This window comes from Anticarsia gemmatalis, chromosome 11 (assembly GCF_050436995.1).
Source record: "Anticarsia gemmatalis isolate Benzon Research Colony breed Stoneville strain chromosome 11, ilAntGemm2 primary, whole genome shotgun sequence".
Lineage (NCBI taxonomy): Eukaryota > Metazoa > Arthropoda > Insecta > Lepidoptera > Erebidae > Anticarsia > Anticarsia gemmatalis.
The window spans coordinates 12536285-12558577 of NC_134755.1; the positions used below are offsets into that span (position 1 = coordinate 12536285).

At 35.4% G+C, this 22293-nt stretch overlaps 1 protein-coding gene across 1 annotated transcript; it reads left to right on the top strand.

Moving 5' to 3' along the window:
• The first annotated feature begins 384 nt into the window (after positions 1-384).
• On the top strand, positions 385-21981 carry Iyd (Iodotyrosine deiodinase). Its single transcript, XM_076120168.1, has 4 exons — positions 385-614; positions 13896-14120; positions 18834-19150; positions 19752-21981. The coding sequence occupies exons 1-4, from the start codon at positions 437-439 to the stop codon at positions 19932-19934; spliced, it is 903 nt and encodes a 300-aa protein (XP_075976283.1). The 5' UTR covers positions 385-436; the 3' UTR covers positions 19935-21981.
• The last annotated feature ends 312 nt before the right edge of the window (positions 21982-22293 follow it).

Sequence of the window (22293 nt, forward strand, 5' to 3'; positions counted from 1 at the left end):
AAACCCATACTTATCTTTTTATTACGGATTGTTAGCCTTGTCGTAAAATCGAGTTTCGAAATAGTGCATGTGTGAATTAATCTCTAAATTACTTCGCAAAAAATGTCCTTTGCAACAAATATGCAAGATAAACCATATACCTACCTATAAACTCTTGCCCGTACGAATAGATTCGCCGGTTCGACATCGAAAAAAAGTCAAGGACGCAAATGTTGGCAAAAAGAAGCTGCAGAATGCCAACATTACAAAACAAACCAACAACGCATAAACACACATAAGTACGTTAACGCGTTGTGATACGGTTGATTTTTGAACAGCATTAAGTTTACCAAATGCAAATGTAACGCGGTAATAACGTTCAACAACAAAACAAATTCAGTGCCGCGCGCGACGCGAGCGAGTGAACGCGTGTGCTATTATTATTTTATTTCTCGCAATGAATGTGATATCGTTAGCAATATGGACGTTAGAGAAGAACTGTTTTATAGTGTACACAGCATTGATTGTTTGTTTCATTGCTTTTACGTTGTTTCATAAGAATAAATTAGAAGTGTATTACCGGGAGGCGGCGAAGAAAGAAAAATTGGCGCGAACGGGCACTAGCGGGAGAGCTGGTTAGTTTGAACTTTTCTAAATAGTGTTCTAATTTTGAATGTAGGTAATAGAAACATAACCTAACCTAAACATTACCGCCTCTTTGTAATTTACTGCATAAATATTTTTTTAATTTCTGGGAAAGCGATCAGCAATATTTCAGTTTTCCGCGCTTTGAAAGATTCTATAGTAGCATTTTACAAACCTTCAGGGATAATTTACAGCAATTTCACATGAGGGCTTACACAAGGATAATTTTGGAATTAATTTCTGTAAAATACTTAAATACATAGGTAGTCCAATTAATTTTACAAGATATGCAGGAATAATTTCTTTGAAATAAAATGGTGGACACTAGCATTTTTGTGTTTTTATTATCTACGCAAATATGCAAAAACAATAAATTAGTTCATACATACATAACGCAATGTTTCAGGATATCCTTAATTCTCGAACTGTAATTGTGCGTATTCGTAACTAGCAAATAAATTACATTGAGCGTTTAAAATAGCCCATTTAACATAAAATACACAAGTTTTGAACTAAATATAACGAAATAAGTCACCTAAACAGGCAATTGGGTAAATAAATTGTGCAGTAAAATAGACTAACTGGTTAAATAAGTCAGAAACCAGTTTTGCATCGAAACTAAAGTTATTTTTAGCAATATTTTGCTAAGTAATAAAACACGGTTAAAATTCGAAGATTTTTTACCTATCTTTGCGGTTTGAAACCGTTTAGTCAGTAAAAAATCTTCCTAATTAATGTAATTATTACTTAATGGTCAATACTCGAAACAGGTACAAAATGGGTTTGTTTATGTTCGGCATTTTAATTACCTAATTACAGGAAAGATTAATTAGGTACGCATTTGTTTCAATATGCATAATTATTGTTCCTTACTTGATTTACCAACTGAGCAAAAAGCGAAAAATTGACAAAATCAGCTGGTAAGAATATTTGAGTTCTATAAAATTTTACATCTGCACAGTTAAAAAAAAACACCTAGTCGATACACAGCTGTGAACACGAAGTGTAAATATCCACATCTATCTCTCATCGACACTGGTAGAGAATCGCGATAAAGCTGTCAGCTGTCTTTATTTCTCCAGGTCCATAATTAACAAGTAGGTACCTACCTTTCAATTACCTAGGTACGAGGGTATGTCAGAAATTTTGTTAGAAACCTGCAGTAGGTACCAAATGTAAGGGAGTCGTGTTAGGTACTGCTTTATATGATAAAAGCACCAAACACTATTACTTAACATGTTCTCATTAAGAGATAAGAAAATTAAGTAACGAACAATTCAAAGTCCAACACTATCTGCGGCATCCACGGTATCTACCAACAAATTTATCTAAGAGTTCATTGACCGGAGCAGTCACATGTGATGTTAGAGCATAATTTGAGGATTATTAGTAAGAACTTTCAAGTGGGCATTACATTGTGGTTACACATTTTACCTACATATATGATAAAGGCCACGTTATCGCATTAGGTACAGACCTTTAAAGATTATTATAAAAAGGTAAATAAACAAATTAAAAAATAATAATTTGTGGCATTAATGAGTGCTGAAAACTTTCAGGTTCGTTTTCGTTAGTAATCATGTAAGTGCACAGCCGGGTGGAAAAACCGAATATGTGTAGATGACGGCAAAAGGCGAACAAGTGCAGTATAGCCTTGAGTCGGTTTTGTTGTTCGATAAATAGGTACCTACCTATGTACTGCCGAACCGAAAGTGCCAACCCGAAAAGTCGCAAGTCAAATATTATATGAACGTCAAAATTCTCAAATAAAGTTACCATTAGGTTATCAAAGGATTTGGAAAAAAAATCGAAATTGCTAACCGATGTACTTGCGTGCCCGGAAGCCTTAAAATTTACACGTACGGAAGTCCACAGGAGTAGGTCCTACTTAAGCCGGAAATGGCTATCAACGACTACTTTCACATTTAAGAACTATATCAGTTGTACATTTATTATGATATTGTGAAGAATCTTGTGAAAAACAATTATTATGATAGGTATGTGGTAGACCCAAAATAACCATCGTATCATTACAAAAATATTTCAATTTAATAAGAGGACCCGAAATATTGTTGAGCCCGATCACATAGCTGTACTTTTTCACATTTTCGTAAATACAAACAATCATTATCATATTTCAGCCAATATCTTTTCGATAATAATGAAATACCTACATAGTAAGGGAACTAAAATTTGTATTATACTAGAAAACTATTTAATCCATACAATAAACCTGTCTTTTATATATTTCATCAGCTGAAACTATTTCAAAAACAATGAACCAATTAAGATTGCGTGCTTGAAACGTAATGTCGTTTTTTGAATGTTATTTATTAGTATTTAGTGTAGCTCTAATTGGTTTCATAAAATACCTTCAAAAGTCACGCAATGCTTTGTTAAATGAAATGGTTTTTTTATGTAAAATCATGGAAAATTGAAGCATAGTTAAAATGTAGAAATGCGCAAAATTCCCACTCTCTCACCCTCGGCTTCTGTGGTACATTTAACGGTAGTTTATCTATTCAATAGTGATAAAACTCATATAAAAAAACGCTATTGAAAAGATAAACTACCGCTTAATGTACTCAGAAACCGAGGTTAGTAGTTTAAATACACTGTGCTATAGATATGTACAAAAGGTCGTTTATTGATCCAGGACCGGTCGTTTGTTTACCGTCTATCGACAAATTTACATATAACTTATGGAAAACATAATTTATACTATGTACAGTAAGTAGGTACTTTGACGACTTAAAGGAGGAACTGATAATGATTAAGTGAAAGAAAAAATAAGACTTACCCCCGGTTTCTGAGGTACATTTAGCAGTAGTTTATCTATTCAAATGCTATTGAATATATAAACTACTGCTAAATGTACTCAGAAACCGAGGGTTAGTCAGCTATAAATCCATGAACGGTTCTATGAAGCTACTTATCATTATTTTATAATGTAAATTACATAAAATTGCTTCTCTTGATCATGACCCCGTACAATATACTTATTATGTAAATGCGTCATAGCACATAGTTTTTACATTACTTGACGATAATCACTGCACTGAGTAGTGCGTCTTATCTATACTAATCTATACTAATATTATAAAGCTGAAGAGTTTGTTTGTTTGATTGTTTGTTTGTTTGTTTGTTTGTTTGTTTGAACGCGCTAATCTCAGGAACTACTGGTCCGATTTGAAAAATTCTTTCAGTGTTAGATAGTCCATTTATCGAGGAAGGTTATCTATACTAATATTATAAAGCTGAAGAGTTTGTTTGTTTGATTGTTTGTTTGTTTGTTTGTTTGTTTGTTTGAACGCGCTAATCTCAGGAACTACTGGTCCGATTTGAAGGTTATAGGCTATATATCATCACGCTACTACCAATAGGAGCAGAGCACGGGTGAAAATGTTACAAAAACGGGGACAATTTTGACCCATTCTCTCTTATGTGACGCAAGCGAAGTTGCGCGGGTCAGCTAGTGTGTAACAAAGCTAAACAAAGTAACTAATCAACGTTTGTTTAAGCGCTTGTTTCTTTTAACTTTTGAGCCTAGCCTTTCTTCCAAACTAGATGTTGGAGTCGGCTTCCAGTCTTATCGGATGCAGCTGAATATCAGTATTTTACATGGAGCGACTGCCCATCTGACCTCCACAACCCAGTTACCTGGGATATAACACGATACCCTTCTGTAAGACTGGTTGTCAGACTTTCAAGCTTCTGACTTCTGTTAACGTCTGTCAAAGATCTTTGAAAATGGTAGCCGGGACCCACTCTTAAAAGCGTGTTTATGTCGTTCAAACATAAAAAGGGGAAGAACCGAATTGTATGAAAAATGTTACTGAGAATTTGAGCTTTTTCCCGGTCGGAGTAGCGGGCGTTTACAAGTATTTCATAATTGCGGATTGCTTTAAAAATACTCGGAGATAAGATAGAATAAGTAAGTATGGAACTCGAGTCGTTTCGCTAGCTTGTACTTTGCTCTATCATAATTTATATAATAAGTAGGTATTTAAAGTATTTTTTGTGAATCAAGTTCTGCTATTAAGAGGTTTATGAACTCGAGACAAAAATAATCATTTGTAAAAATAATTATACTGTGATATATTATATTTGACTATAGCACACAGGCTCATTATAAAATTAAGTTGAAACACGAATTCGTTACGCTACATTTTGTTTAAGTTGAATTTTTCACACATGATTTAGATAAATAACTTTGCTTAAAGAAGATGCCATTGACCATAGGTTCGAGTGATCAAACATTGCTTTACTAAATTCTTGCTTAACTACTGTGTGCCGTATTTGATAAAAACAAATTCAGTAGTTACAGGTTAAAAAGTAACAAACTTAAGAAAATCGCAGTTTTATTTGTATACCCTCAGGGTAGGCTCATCAAAGATAGTAAATTAATCTATGGAATTCCCATGCCTAATTGCCTACTTAAGTAATCCTATGATTGACGGTCGACAAGGAAAACCTATCAGTATAACATTGAAACAGTTAACAAAGTAAGCCAAGGGACTATTGTGTCTTGTGATCTAGATACCAAGGCACGCACTTTATACGAGGCCAGTACTTAAGGTTTATAGGAGTATCCTAGGCTCATTATGATAGCCAGGTAAGTAGGTAGCTAATCTGAAAAACTGTTCCGTTAAAATAATTATAAGCCCTAGTTTCGACATGCGGGAACCGCGCGTTCACGAATCGCGCTGTATGAAACCGGAAATGGTGATGCTATTCAGACACCGGCGGTTACCATGCGATTTTGTGCGAGGATAACGTCAGTTTGAAAATGAAAGTACCTAATAGAAACGCGCGGGAGCAGCGCGATTCTATTTTCCGCACCGCACCGCACCGCAGGCATAACCGCACGGTTTGATTAACCGCGCGGTTATGCCTGAACGATCACTTAATAACTCATACAAATAACCGCGGCAAGGTTCTCGCCGTGTCTGAACGAGGGCTAAATATCGGTATTCGGTCAGTGGTTGCAGCTCTTTACACTTATAGTTTCTGTAAGGGCTTCAGAAAGAAAGCTTGGTAGTTTACAGTGGTAGCGTCTTCTGCTCACTATTCTGTGGCTTTGCTTTTTGAACTGGAGGCAAATTTATAACAGATTTTCAGTAGATAAGATACAATTTTATTTCACCTAAAAGGATGTAAAAATAGAAAGCTGATCGGTAAAACCTATAGGGAAGATATAGAGGTTTTTTCAATAGGTTAATTTACAGCTTGATGGAAATAGAATAAGGTAGATGCGAGTAGTATTGTAAGTTTTTATGTGGTCATAGGTCAACAATTTTCCTATAACTTTTTTTTTTTAAAACACCGGACGAATTATACGATTCCATGGCATGCTTCAACTCGATTGAAGACAATTATAAAAACTAAATTTTAATAAAAACAAATTTAAATATGAGGCCACGTGTGTTTTTTTTAGTTTTCCTTGATAAAGTATCGATCAACGTCCCAACGGACTTCTTTTCTTAGTAATTTTCGATATGAAGCTTTCGATACGATAAGGTACCAATATCAGTTTTCCCTGCAGTTTTCTATATTTAGGACAGTAGGTACTCATACCTGCCTCATACGCCACGTTCTACTGGAGAGGTCTACCTGTAAAGAGTTATTAAAAGAGTCCATCGAAGCGTGTGTAAGAATAGACCTGGGCACAGTTCAGTTTTCTGAACAACAGGACATGCGGTTGACTGGCGCATGTGGACCTGCGCAGGTAACCTCTCCGGTAGACCGTAGCGTAAGTGGCTGCTGTAACTAACAATAAAAACCGACTTCAATGCGAAATGTCTTTTAGCATAAAGAAACAAACATGACCATATCGTAAGTAATGCGTTTTTAAAGATATAAAGAGAGTAAATAATTCTTGTCTAATCTGTACATTACCTATTAAACAGAAAAAGAATCATCAAAATCAATGCGCCCAGTAAAAAGATATTAGATGTAGAGCTCCCCTATTTTTGAAATCTTTGAACAACAGCCAGGACATAATAATATAGACGAACTCTCTCCCATATTTCAACAGTAAACATGGATTTAATTAAATAATACGTGCACACACCTAATAATACAGAACATTAGCTAAATTTAGTTCACGTGAGGACTAGACGAACGTAGGTAGAAGTCTATTTTCATAAAATGGACACTTCCCGCCGCAACGCAATATCAAATACACTCAACAAAATTATTTCTATCTTTCTTTTTACTCTTCATATTATTAGTCATGTGGGATGCCAATTTTTTGTTGGCCAATTTCTATTTTAAGGATTTATTGTTCTGTGGATATGTGTAGGGTTGCCACACGTGCCAATATAAAAAAAATGTTTGTAAAAGAAAATTATGCCAATTTAGCTTCTTAACATAAAATGACGCCTTTTTCCCATAGCGATAGGCAAATACCAGAGAACGCCACTTGGTACGATCCTTACAAACTTCCCTTGCTTCATTCACATCTAAAAATCTTGTCACACAATATTGCCAGCACCATTTTCCTTGGTCCGAAAGCTTTGGTAATGTTTACTCAGTCTTATTTAGAAAACTATAGAAGATCCCTTTTTGGTGCAAAGCTGTTTAATTCTTCACTACTACGAACTTGTATTTGTATAACTGAGAAGTTTAAATCAAGAAAAACTACACACTACTAAAAAGTATACATTAGAAAAATAAAGTAGAAGATTTTCACGATTTAAATACTCTTGTAGATTTTAAAGTAAATCATATAAAATGTGATAACCTTGGCAAGTATTCCGACCTTGACTGATTCATAGTCAGCACAGAGTAATGTGCACAAAAACGCAACGTAGTGGAAATATCCCGGACGAGCGAGTTTTTTCTACACAATTACTTTGTTCTAGACCGTTATTAAAATGTCTGGTTAGAATTATGAGTTTATTAAAGCATTTTTATACCAAGTTTTTTAATTGTGTTAGTCTTGTTAAGCAAGTTGGTGGAGTTTGATTCCAGTTTGACTCCATTTATTGTCAGACTAGACAGCAATTGTTCCTTGATTAGGTATATTAAGAATGCAATTTTAATAATATACTTTTTGTTGACTATAGACAGACTAGGTTTGGTACAATTAGGGATTCTTTAAAGAGAAAAATCATAGTGTCCTCTCTCTGGTCGTCCCGGCTATCCATCTCACCGGGCTATGAGAGTGAAAGAATAGAGAGTGTACCTATGTATTGTGCACACTCTTGGACACTATAAACGAAGTCCTGCACAGTTCGCTGGTTTCAATTAAACTGGCATTACAGCCAGATATCGGCCAGGAGGACGTTATTTGTCTAGATCCAGATCTTTTCTATCGAAATCTTAATGTGTTTGACCAGTTTTACAATCATTTAAAAGCAATGCTTTCTTTTCCATGACTACTAACTTCTAACAAAGGATGCGTGTCATTGATGACAGAACTCATTACAAACAATAAACTAAACAGTCGGAAGTTTTAATCTAAACGACTAACTGACGGTAATAACGAACTCGAGGTGTTATAAACATTTACTTGACTAGTGACTCTCCGCAATTTGATACATGTTTAATATTTATTTTTACAATTTCGTGTTAGTTTTAACTATTTTACGATGACGATGATTCGCAGTGGTTAAAGTGGTCGCCACGCAGTTACCGTACGTCTGGAATTTGTGTGTTCAATTCCCACACGGAACAAATATTTTTGCTATCCACAAATAGTTGTGTCTATGTACATTGTTTCTCTCTCAGAGCATAGTAATTAATACGTTACATGAAAACAGCAATGTACTGAATAGTGACCATCAATTTGACGTACACTGATTATATTATCAACTGAGTTACGTGGTAAGCCCGCTGGTTGTACTTTGTGTCCGTTTTGTATGTTTGTAAAAGTCCCCGCGGCAAAAGAGCAATGGTCAGTGCAGTTGTTTAGAAAAAAAAAACATTGTTAGCAACCTTCAGTACCTACATAGCAAAATCCTCTATTTGTCCTGGACCTTTGACACCAAATAGACCAGAGGCCGTAAAAATCATTGACTTCTTCAAGTAAAGTCATACGTCTATAATTTATACCATTGTTTATCCACAGTAGACGTTTTAGTTCATTCAACGCGATAGAAAATCGATGTGTATGAATTATTTATTACACGCCAGCATTGTGACGAGACGGGTCGATACGATACAATTAGAATGCAGTAGTTAAATATAGTGAGTTTGTTCCTGTGAAAAGTAAAAGTAATATTCCACTTTCTCGTTGCGAGCTTTATTTCTTCCTGAAACATACGTGTTTGAGTTTATTTCAACGCGATCCACCTATTTTGCTATCTCTTAAGTTACCGAAGAAGTATACCAGAGTAAAAAAACTGAGGTTTTTCTACATTCTGTGAAATTTTATCTCAATCAGCTGCTGAAGCTGACAGTGTTCATTTCGCTTTTATATCACCACAAATTGTTAACTGTACGAGCAGGTTAAAGCCATAAGATTCACGCGAGATATGTAGGAGTGCACAGAATACAGGGCTTTCAGAAATTGTCTCACGAAAAGTTATGTATTTGCTCCAAAACAAATTGAGATTTAAAAATGTTATACTAACTTATATTTTTATTAACGCTAAATTCATTACATAATATTATTACTTAATAACACTACTGATGTACTCTGCCTATGAGACCGCCGCTCTAAGAAATATTCCACCTGCATTTGTTTACAAACATAGCCTTACAATCACATACATTATACTAAGTATTATCTAAAGAATTATGTACAAGTGCATGTACGTTTACAAATAATTATATACGGAGTCACGTTTGTTTGATTGTTAACTTTATTCTGTATACATTAATTCGCCTTAGAGACACTGTTGGCAACCGTAATGATAGCCAGTAATCAAGAGCTAATATAGAATGTTGTTCATTATCTAATATATAAAATTCTCGCGTCACAGTTTTCGTTGCCATACTCCTCCGAAACGGCTTGACCGATTCTCATGAAATTTTGTGAGCATACTGAGTAGGACTGAGAATCGGCGGACATCTATTTTTCATGCACCTAAGTGGCACTTTTTTTCAAAAAATTTTATAGTCAGCAAGTTATACATATAAACATACATAGTTAAAGTCACACCTTCTTCCCATAGGGATAGAACATTAACGTTTATTATTATATAATAAAAAAAAGTTCTAAGCTCAGTACCTAAAGGTGTAGGTAGAGTTGGATGAAATACAACCACGTTTTGCCATTTCTTATCTCAGCCCCATTTCATTACCTACCAAACTCCGGGCTATTGCTAATTTCATAATATGAAAAAGATGAATTACTCTCTACTCGACCAGGGAGTCGAACCAAAGTCTCCGTGATCAGCTGGCTCATATAGTGTGTAATACTGCTGCCAGACCTCAGAGTAGGTATAAATAAGTACTGTTTTACAAGCGGGCACTTTGCGCTTAGAAGTAATAACTTAACATTTCCATGTAGTGGCACTGTCAGACGGTGGCCGATAGCTTATCAATATATTTAGTCCAAGTTAACGCGCGTGACTTGTAGGTCAGTGGGTTATGTGCCTACTTGTATTATTATTATTTATTTTTAAAACAACTGCCGCACTAAAAATCACTCTTCTGTCGCGGGGACTTTTATAATAGTACAAACAATGGACGCAAAGTACAACCAGACCCGAAACAACTATTTGTGGAATCACACAAATAGTTGTTCCGTGTGGGAATCGAATTCACGACTTCCTGACGCAATGTTAGCGGCTTGGATACGGTAACCACTGCGCCATTGTGTGGAGACTACGATAGGAATTATTTACTTTCGTATTCTATTAATATTAGAATACGAAAAAAATGAAGAGTCGCTAAAACTGCAATGGCAATCCTGGAGAACACGCTTGCCCAACAATGAAATGATAATAGGTTATATTTTTATTGATACACCATAAAAATATCATATTTTTAAACATAAAAATACTATTTTATGTTGAATTATTTATCAATGTCGTTTAATCGCTTGCGCTGATCGATTTTCTATAGTCACGAGACTCGAGTAGAATAAATTACAATAGTTAATAATATAATTACATAATTATTACATTTTCCTGCAGTGCGGACACGCAACCGAGTGTCTAGATTGATTAGACAATATATCAGGGTTACAAATGTTATTATTTTACAAAGATTTACGAGAATTTTCAAGGAAGTCAAAAGGCAAATAATTTTCACGACAAGATTTACTCCTTTGAAGTTATTAAGCTCGATTCTCTACTACCATCGACTACCGATAACCGGCTAGTCACCAAGAAATGTTGTATGATTTGATCAGCGCCTCTAGAAACTATTTAGGCAGTACATTTTGAATGTCAAACTTTTGAAACTAGACTGTACCGTTTTTTAGAAAATCGCGCTACTGAAATAAATATGCCATCAAAAACATCCTGTAAAAAACCCCAAGTCTCGCAGCTCAGTCTCTCTGTCGTAAAAAGTTGTGAGATCTATGTAATACCAAGACGATTAATCTATTTAGTCTCTACTTAAAGGACCTTCTGTCTTAAGTTATTTTATAAGTTATTATCATACCGATATTTAAAATATTTTACGTTTAAAACAAATAGAATGTATTATTATTTAACTATTATTACAAAATAAGTTTGTGGAAAATGATGTTCAGAAAACGTCTGAAATAATCATAATTCTAATGACATTTTATATGTACATTATACATGTATATAATGATAATTTTAATGTAATTACGTGAGTAATCACTGCGTACACCAAACGGAAGTCACGTCAACTAACTGATAAACATGAATTATACATTATTTACTAAATGTACCAAATATAGATAATGATGCAGAGTTTACGTTTATCTTTATTTTCTATTTGTTTTAGAGACTTTTGTAATAAGGTATATTTCCTGTTTTACGGATGAAAACCGTATTTCAGTTGCTCACATGGCTTGTTGTTGTCGAATCTGGTTCTTGATGAGTGAATAATATAGGACCATTGATAACTAATCGACTACAGAAAACTTGTTGTAGAAAAAATACATTATTTTGTGGCATAGTTAACAACAGCCGCGCGGATCCACAACACTTGCCCAGGCCTTTCTGTGGATGGGTGACCAATGACCATCGTATGCATATCGAGTTCCTCCGTGTTTCGTGAGACACATTAATTTGTAAGACCCCGGCTGTCATTTTCAAAGATCTTTAACAGTCGTCAATAGTAGCCAGAAGCTTGAAAGTCTGACAAACAATCATAGTAACTGGGTTGTGAAGGTCTGATAGGCAGTCGCTCTATGTATAGGTCTAACCTAACCTATCCAGCTTGCATCCAATGAGACTCGAAGCCGACTCCAGCATAGTTGAAAGGAAGACTAGGCTGATGATGATAGAAAAAAATATTTATAATTTTAGCAGTTTTTTTTTGTTTAACCACCTACTAACTTTTAACTTTTTTCATATTAAAATGATTTCCTACACATAGTTACCTATAGTATCGTGATATCGATTTCTTGTGTCAACAATATTTATGTATAGAATTACTTCATTAAGTTTACATAATATTTTATATCGATATCTTTATTATGAGATTATCAGTAACGATAGGTAGATTAGATTATTTCTAACGAACAAGTAACTTTATAATGTAAACGTAATATTGACAGACCTATTTAGAAACATTTTCCTCCCACCCAAGACGATACGTGTTCAAATATTTTAAATAACTTTAAATGATCACCATGTTATACTGTTATAACAGTGACAGAAGGTGTTGTGAAGAAACCTGTGAGCCGGAGAGTTCTTTGATCAAGCAAAGATCTTAGCTCACTTGCTAGCCCATATCCCACAATATCCCCAAATACTTTGCCTTAGAACAAACCTCTTGCCCAGCAGAGGGATAGTAACGATGACTCATCGAAACTGCCATCGTTATCTAAACATATTTAAAACAAAGGTGACTGATTGACATAGTGATCTATCAACGTACAGCCCTCAACACTGGACGATTAACAACTAACTGCATGCCAAATTTTGGCCTAACGGATTTTGATCAATTCCACCCCCATGGAGATCAAATAGGGGATAAAAATTTGTATAAAAATTCTGCCTTGTGTCGCAAACCACGTGGACGAAGTTGCGGGTAAAAGTTAGTTACCTATAGGTACTTAACGACGATGTCCAGAGTTTAAATTTATTTCTCGTTAGTTTAAGTAAATTTATGTTTAATTTTAAAAACAAATACTTTATCGTACAAGGCCAACCGCGGGGCCGCCTAGTTATATTTGCAGTATTTAAGTAGGTATATCATATTAACCTTGAAATAAATTCGCTCTATATTATACTCATATTTTAACTAGGTTGTTGATCTATTTTTATAATTTCCAACTAAGCCAGTGACGTGAAATCAAGACTTACTCAAATATAAATTAAGATAAAATTGTAATAAGTTCAACACACCTTAAATAAATAAATACAAATTAATATTTATGACAAGATACGGATGTGAGTAAAGCAAAGGAAGTTAGTAAGGAATGTAACAAGTGGCGTTCTCTACTCTCTGCCTACCACTATGGGAAGGAGGCGTGATTTTATGTATGTATGTAAATATTTTTGGACAACTCACGCACGATCATCTTGATCCAAGTTAAGCAGAGCTTGTACATGATAACCAGACAACTTATAAAGATATTTATTATACTTCTGAATACATCAGTCTCTATATTCTATCAGACAGAGCAAAAGTTAGAAATGAGTCACTACCCCTATTATACATGCTTAACAAACAATTAAAAGATTAATTTTAATATTTTCTCACGTAATAATTGTAGTACCTTACCTCAGACCTGACCGCACGCACTTTGCACCGAGAACAGATAACAATGTTAATTTATAGAGTAAATACAAATAATACGTAATGAAACATTAAACAATCCATTTTATACATAGAAATATTCGTTCCTTAACAACTGTTCAATGGCTATAGCCACATTGTATGAGTTATGCCAGGCCGTGAGGTCCTGTGTCTGAATTTCGTGCCCTCTGGATTGGGGGGTCCCAAAAGCTGCCACGAATAGACAAGGAAAATAAAACCTGAACCGAGCGTATTGCTGTATAGATCCTAATTAAAATTTTGGGACACCTGACAAATGTTTATGTCAATAAAGCAGAAGAAGTTTGTAGGGTACATAAGAAAGAGGTATTCTTTGATATCTGCCTTCCCCCCACAACGTACCCCAACAAGGTGACTGTATGTATGACGCTAACCAATTATTTTTGAACTTCCAGTTCGAGATTTCCCGGACAATGGTGACGATGACCCAGACTTCCTCATCTCGGCGATCCCGGAGGACACAGCCCAGATCCCCTACAAGCCTCAGAAGAGATCTGATGACGAGATCCTGAGGAGGTCAAGAGAGTACTACGAACTGATGGCTGAGAGACGAACAGTGAGATCGTTCAGTCCAGAACCTATTCCTCAGGAAGTACTGGATAATTTGATTAAGACTGCCGGTAAGAATCACATATTTTGTTACCTATATTTTTTTTTCTTTTATTCTTTGTCGTCCCACAGCTGGGTAAAGAACCTCCTTCACCTTTTCCTTCTAAATCCTATCAGACGTAGGCTCTTACCAGTCATTTTAAAATGTTTTCAATCCGAAAACACTTTAGCCAACAAACACTTGCTAATGCAGTATAAATATTGTAATGAAAAAACATGTATCTCTACATGTATGAGAGTTTTTTCAGCAATGGGTACAAATTCCAGCCAGTGGAGAACTGCCTGGAAATTGTACTTACCTATTGCTGAGTCCGCCAGCATGGTGGACTCAAGCCTAGTATCTCTACTTTACAAAAGAAGACTCGTGTTCAATGTAATGTTCATATGAAGTTAGGCCTATCTCATCCTAGAATCATATGTCAATGTCCAATCATAGATTTTTATTGAAGAAATTATTAATAATTGAGATTTCATAAAATTACATATACTTAGCCCTAGCACCCTGTCAATTCCTAAACCTAGGTCCTAAAGCTTAATTTCCTTTCTTATTACACAACTATCACCTCAGTACCTCTAGTCTTAACGCATACCTTCTGACATAAAATATTCACAAGAAAACCCCGTTTTCCTTGTTTGAGAAACAAGACGTTTAATTAAACTCTTAAGTAAACCTTGCACAAGGAATCATTTTAATACTAGACTTGTATAGAAAGCTAGAATTACTGCTCAATCATTCAAACGGTTTATTGAACTGACTACGGAAGGGTTCCTATGTAGTTTCTAGTTAAATACATAGCTTGGAATCAAGGAAATATAGGAAAAAGAAGACTATGATTTTGGAAGGAACTTTTGTTTCAATTTCGTGCAAGAGTAAAGTAAAAAATAGTATTTATATATCTATGTAAGAAGACTATAGATACTATTTTTGACTGCCTCCATGGCGCAGTGGTTACGGTCGCCACGCTGCTACCATTGCGTCGGGAGGACGGCCTTCGATTCCCACACAAAAAAATATTTGTGCGATCCACAAATAATTGCGTCGGGTGTAGTTGTACTTGGTGTCCGTTGTTTATATGTTTGTAAAAGTCCCCGTGACACAAAAACAAACCTTAGAGGGGGAGTTGTCTTTAAAAAGAAAAAATATGTATTTTCTTAGATAGGTTGTATTGTGACGAGCCTAATATGGGTAAAGAATTATTGTTCTCCACGTTAAGTATTCAAATTTAGGTCATGCTTAATAAATGACTATGACGACAATAATGTACAACGCAATTTGCTTGCCATTTGTTATTTTAAGCACAAATAAGGAAGAATTCCTTGCAAAAGGTTATCAAACTAAAAACGGCCTACCATTCGACTTTACATATTATTATTAGAACAACAAACATATATTTTATCAGCAAAACTATATCAAGGCTGAAGATAAGGAATTCGCAGACCGAGAAATCTCAGCGAAACAAATTGATTAGGTAAAAAGCATACATACTTGAGCATTTTAAAGAATAAATTTCATAACTACTTACTTTTGTGTAATTGTACTATTAAAAAAGTTATGCCGCTTGTGAAATTACACCAGGGGTCGAAGCCTTATTAACATCATCTAACAAAATTAAATGTTGTTGTTGGCGCTAGCAAAGGTATTCTTTTGGCCCAAACCTTCCCCCTGCGTTTGAAGGACCCACAAGAGTCACCGATACACCGACAAATATTATACCTACGACGAAAATATCGACGGCTTTATTATAAGGGTAGTCTACAAGTCGCCACCATAATTCCTTAGATCTCCTGACCTGGGAGATCAAACCTAAGATTTTTGGAGTTAGCAGAGGAATTCCATGGACTTAAACCTTCTCCCCGCGTTTCAAGCACCTACCAAAATCACTGATCCTCTAACATAATATATACATACAACGCAAATGTTAGACCCTTGGTTCCCGATCTGGAAGTTGAACCCAGGATTTGAACCCAAGATTACGGCCTGAGAACCCACAATGCTAAAGCGCAATATTTGATATCTTTTAGTATACTGATGTAGTTTGTTATTATTGTTGCTATAAGGATGGCATTCTTCATTTACTCAATGATAATACGCAGTGGCCTCAGTGCCCTAGTAACCGTGACCTGCGACTCACAAGCTGTCATGACCAGGACAGTTAAGGTACACTATAAAACCTATGTTATACCCTATTGCCTTGTTGGAAAGATTCTCAATCCCTAATAACTTTTAAACTCTCCCGTTGCATGTTTAATGTATTATAGAATACAGGAATAATCCCGAACACGCATTTTAAAATGCCTAACGTTTCGGCGCAGGATGCACTCGCCGTGGTCGCAGCCTGACTTGATCGACTCGACTCACCTTTTTGTACATCATACTTTTACTGAAACAGAGATGAAATACCAGTGAAAAGATATACCAGCTAAGAATTAAACTTAAATATTTGTATTGTTCATATTTTGGAGCCATACATCATATTCTTCTCTTTTATTCTATGAAGTATTAAAGTCTAAAAGCGATCTGCTATTGATAGACGATAGTGTGTAGTGTTTAGTGTGAACTAAAAGTAATAGGGAAACCTATTACTTTTAGTAAAGTAAAGTAATAGGGAAACCTATAACTTTTAGTTAGAAACAGCTTGACACCTAAGTATTTATACTATAGTTGCACAAAATAGTGTCACTCTACAAATATTATTAAGTTATACGAGCCTGTGCATTCATTGTAAACAATGTTCTCAATTACAGCTGATACAGTTGTAATTAAATAAGTTTCTGACATGCGGTGCCTTGTCCCACATCTGCATAATTTATACAATACTTGATAATGATAACATTTGTAATAATATTTACCTGAAACTGTATGATACAATATTGCGCATTTGTGCGTGGTATAACTCTGATTTCTCTAAAAAAGGTGCCTTCAAAAACTTTTAGTAAACTCAAAGTTTAATACATTTATTGGGGGCATGCAAAGTCCCCAATTCGCACTTGGCCAGCGTGGTGGACTCAAGGCCTAATCCCTCCCTCGTTTGGGAGGAGACCCTTTCCCAGCAGTAGGACAGTAATAGGTTAAAAAGCAACGCAAAATTATACAAAGTCAATACTCAAAATTTATTTCCAAACAAGCACAAACATCAGTACATTCAATACCACACATTGTTTTTTGTGAAATACATACACAGCTCATGATCCCTCTCATCATCGAAGAAACCCTGCGGCTTCACCACGTAGTCATCACTCGACAGAATCTTCAGCGCTAGCACCCATGGGTACAAAGAGTCACGAATCATATCAACAAATTCCTTCAGTTCATCCACTTTGTATCCCTTCTGGCAACTGTAATCTGAATCATCACATTTTTCTATACGAAACACTCTAGGCGCGTTAATAGTAGTAAAGTAGAAATTCGTGTCCATATGCTTCGATCCAATATACTTCAAACTATTATCCCAGTTATAATCGTTGAAGTAACAGAAGTCCTTACTCCAGCCTTTGATGGAGTTCCAAGTAGGTCTGTCAAAAGCTATGCCAGTTCTAGGCATCTTCTCACCCCAGACTTCTAAAGTGATTACAGACTTTTTCTTCGTATACTCCATTACGTCAGGGTCGTGGGCTCCCATGCTGATCATCTCGCAGACAGGGCAGTGGATCTGCCTCACATTTTCCAACAACCTATGTACCACTAAACAGTCAGCTGTAACGTAGTTATCTTCTTCAAGGAATAAAATCGTTTTCGTGAGTCTCTTCGTAACTTCTAGATTGTCAAAAACCTGGTTCATCATCCACCACCAGTGATGTTTCACCTGAGCTGCTGCTGGATCCCTATTTTTAGATTTATCGCACATCTTTGCTTCGTCACAGAAACGGTCTGCTCCAGGGAATACATTAGGATGCAACTGTATAGAATACGGATAGAATATTTGCATGAATTTAGCAAAATTTATGGTAAAAATTGCTTTATTGATCGCTTCGTCGTAGTAGTCGTGTGAGAAAATCAGGAGCGCGTTATTTATCGAGTGAGCCGTCCTCAATGAAGCCAGGAGATGTCGCAGCAAGTACACGTTAGAATGTACTTGTATCACGACCACGTACGTTGAGTTAGACACCGGCTGTAAAAAGTGCGTGTTATAAACTTTTTGCTTTAGATTGATCCCTCTAATAATTGATTTGATTTTTAATATTCTGCGTATACTTTTTAATTTCTCCTTATACTTCTTCTCCATAAGATCTATGTAGCTCTCGTTGTGGAGATTCTCATCGTAGAAGTTGAAAATGTATTCTTTCCTTTGATTTTGGATGAATATCACTTGGCTGTACACCGCGTACGTTATTGCACTCATTACTAAAATAAATACAACGACGAATATGCGGACCAAGTTACCGGGAGTGAGAATCATGGTTTTAGATACTAGAATCTTAAAATAGAAATAGGGATAATAAATATATCTCAAATTTAAAATCCTGTACAAAATTAATAAAATTTGACAATATATGTGACAATGAAGTGACAATTTTATTAATTAAACGGCTGTCTTCTGAGATGAGAGTAGTTATCCTACCTTTTTAGTAAAAGATCTAAAGATATACATACCTGTTACCTACCTAACTTTTACATATGTTTAGCTATATCTGAAAAGTTGTCAAAGACGTAATCCTATTGAATACAAAAATACTACATTCAAAAGCTAATTAACTTCGCTATAAACATTACTTGTTTCTTTCAGGGACCTCTCCTTCTGGAGCCCACACAGAACCCTGGACCTTCGTAGTAGTCCAGGATCCAGAGACGAAAGCTGCCATCAGAAGTATAGTGGAAGAAGAAGAAGAATTGAACTACAACAAGAGAATGTCAAGGCAATGGGTGACGGACTTGAAACCGTTCGCCACAAAGCCTGTAAAGCCTTACTTGTCTGATGCGCCGGCGTTGGTGCTGGTCTTCCGGCAGACGCATTCCTGGAGAGCAGATGGGAAGAAGAGGATGCATTATTATAGTGAGATCAGTACTGCGATTGCTGCTGGAATCTTGCTGGCTGCTATTCAGGTAATTTATATTTTTTTAATCTCTTTCTACTTCTAACGTGTGTATAATTGTTATTTGCGCCTTGTTGTTTCTGCATCAGTAGACAATTTTAAAGAGGAATATATTGATGTCTTTTTACGATGATCTCTAGTAGTCTTGACATTTAACTCCGAAGAGGGGTCTACTCTTCTTTTATCCTTGATTTATATTAAAACGTTTGAAAATTCTGAGAATGTTTATTTTTTGTTTATGGTAATAATATAAATTAATTGGACAGCTGAATTACAATTACAAACAGAAATCATGTTCTTATCACGATTAATTATAATTTTAACATCGTGTGACTTGCATGACTTTTCACGATTATTAAACATGATCATTAATTGTAATAATTTACTAGAAAACATTGAGAAACAGTAAGATTTTCTAGTGTAATAATTTTTGCAACATGACACGAAAAAATTATATTTTATTAGAAATTAAGACTGAAAAAATTTTTTTGATACAAAAATACTATTCTCTTATTCAAAGAGCAACAGGGGACTGAAAGACATATATTCAGATTGTTTTCCTTAGAAGAATAAAACCTAACTTTGCATTAACAATTACCTTTCTATTTCAGTACTGTGGTCTAGTAGCCCTCACCTCCACTCCTTTAAACTGCAACGCTCGTCTCCGAGACTTGCTCTCTCGACCAGTGAATGAGAGACTGGAACTCCTACTACCAGTAGGTAGACCTCACGAAGACACCACCGTGCCTGACCTTCAGAGGAAGATGCTGGATGACATTCTGGTCAGAGTGTGACTGATAAAGGCTGATTTGTGATATATTTTAAGACGTTGATGTTTGTGTTTTTGTGAGCGAATATTGTAGAGAGAAATCGGCGTCTACAAGTTGGTACAAGATTATTTTCCTAGGAACCATGTAATGATAAGGACCGGTGTCAGCTGTGCCGAAATGTCAAGTAATCCATGGTAAAATATGTATATTAGGAGAATAAACAGCGAAAAACATTCGAAAGTTTTTAAAATAAGAGTATTGGTTGTTCAAGATTTAATTTGATTAAAGGCAAATGAAAATATAAGATATTTTCTAAAGCCCACTCTTATTTTAGGGACTATTTTAAAATCTCTGTTGTTGTTTGTTCTTTTAAGTTGCCAATTCTTTACACATTCAAATTTTTATGACCTAAAAGAAAAAAGTACTTTCGCATTTATACAATATAATAGTAGTATGGGCAAGAATCACTTTTTAAAATAGCCGAATAACTTTTTTGTCTTTTAATGTGACATTCAGTTATTTTTAAACCTATTTACTCGATATTCGAGTTCAGATAGACATATAGTGTACCTACTTTACCTACCACTTTCGTTTAGATAGCCCAAGCAAGCTTTTTATAGGAAATTCTTAGGAAATAGTAGCTTGCAATCCGGAATGATTTCCGGTAAAAGTCGAAACAGTTATGGATATAGTCAGGTTACCTTATTAGGAAAAGTGATTTCTCGTTACGATATTTAGTCATAAAAATGGAATGAAATATAAGAGCCAGATTTACCGCTACTGGATAAATGTTGGATAAGCTATCCAGTAGATAAATTAACAGCAAATTAAAGCGAAAAACTGTCAAAGTGACATATAGTTAGCTAACCGATGCTTATTCAGTAGTTGTATATCTGGCTATGAGAGTTATTGTGATAGTATAATAATAGGAATTAAGGCTCGAACCATTTATAATGCTGGGTACTCACATACGGAACTCATAGTCAGGAATTGTTACAAAAATAGATTAAATATCTCTTTAATAGCACGAAGAACAAACTTGGACATGATAAATGCATACATAATTATGCATTTTTAAGGATATCTGAATAAGTACTATTAAATCTGTTTAAAAATTGTAGTTATACATAAATAAAATTACTTACGAATTAAATGAACAATCAAAATTAGCCCACCCAATAAAAAGTTTTAGGGTAAGAAACAAACACATTTTTGGAGTCGGTTTAAAGTTTGTAAAAATTGTGAACTGCAAAACTTAACTCGAACGGCGAGTCGACTCGATCAAGTCTGCATGTGAGTAACCCAACATTAGTTTGCTACTAAGTAGCGTCTGCTCAAATCTCTTGTGCTAGTTCCAAGCTGTAATTTCAGTCATAGTCATGTCTAGCAAAACCACTGGTCTTTATAAACGAGGCCTAAAATTGCTCATACCAATAATGTATCGCCCGTAAGATAACGTATCTTTAGATGGAAAATGAGACGAGTTAATATGATAGTAATAATGAGGTGGTCAACGGTCAAGGTCAAGGTATTCGGGTGACCTAGTGTCAAAGTTGTTTAAGTCACCCGAAAGACCTGTGACGTGGCATAACGATTGTTATCATTGACCACGACCGGTTCCGATGTTTCACATACCTTCAGCATGGAGACGCTCAGTTGTGTTGCCGTTTAGTGGCATTTAGCCACAAAACGGCAACCCATCTATGGGATAATCGCGCCAAGGGTTGCTTCACCGACACCGTCCTAATTGTTTGCCGACCGGTGATCGCAAATGGTTATGACTTATGAGCGCCTCAAAATACTCATTGATTATTACTGAAAAATCAAATTTTTATCTGAAGATATTTTATTTACTGGTTTATGTATGCCGTACGCGAATAGTAATCAAGTTTGCTAACTTGTAATAAGTCTATACTAAGCTTAATATGTTAGAGCTCTTGCCAAGTGCCTTTTTTATATTAAAACTCATGGGGTGAAGATTTGAGTCACGTGCAATATGTTAATGGGGTCATTGGCCTATAGTTCTTGGATCTTTACCATGTTACCTCGAAGCATAAAGACGTATTTTGTTATGAAATTTGTTTTATTTAACCCCCTCTTGGCTACCTTACTAATAGGGACTAACTTGATACTCAAACATCCTCAATGCTTTCTACAAAAAAGCTGAACCCATTCTGAATAAAAAATGTGTGTTCAAGTCAGATAAAAACTCGAAGAAAATTGTGGGTTTTTGAAGTTAACTGTGTAGATATATCCCTGACTTGTTAGCGTTTCTGTACAGTCCCTTAGAAAATTGTGTATATTCGTATGCAACAGACGTCGACGTCAGCGTTCCTAAAAGGGAAGCCTAAACAAATATCTCTTCTGCGATTTAGATTACACC

What these genes read in the sequence shown, in the direction of transcription:
- Iyd (XM_076120168.1), top strand. Translation starts at nt 437, where the DNA reads ATGAATGTGATATCGTTAGCAATATGGACGTTAGAGAAGAACTGTTTT. An exon ending in GGGCACTAGCGGGAGAGCTG is followed by an intron (nt 615 to 13,895) that starts GTTAGTTTGAAC and finishes TTGAACTTCCAG; the next exon opens with TTCGAGATTTCCCGGACAAT. An exon ending in TAATTTGATTAAGACTGCCG is followed by an intron (nt 14,121 to 18,833) that starts GTAAGAATCACA and finishes TGTTTCTTTCAG; the next exon opens with GGACCTCTCCTTCTGGAGCC.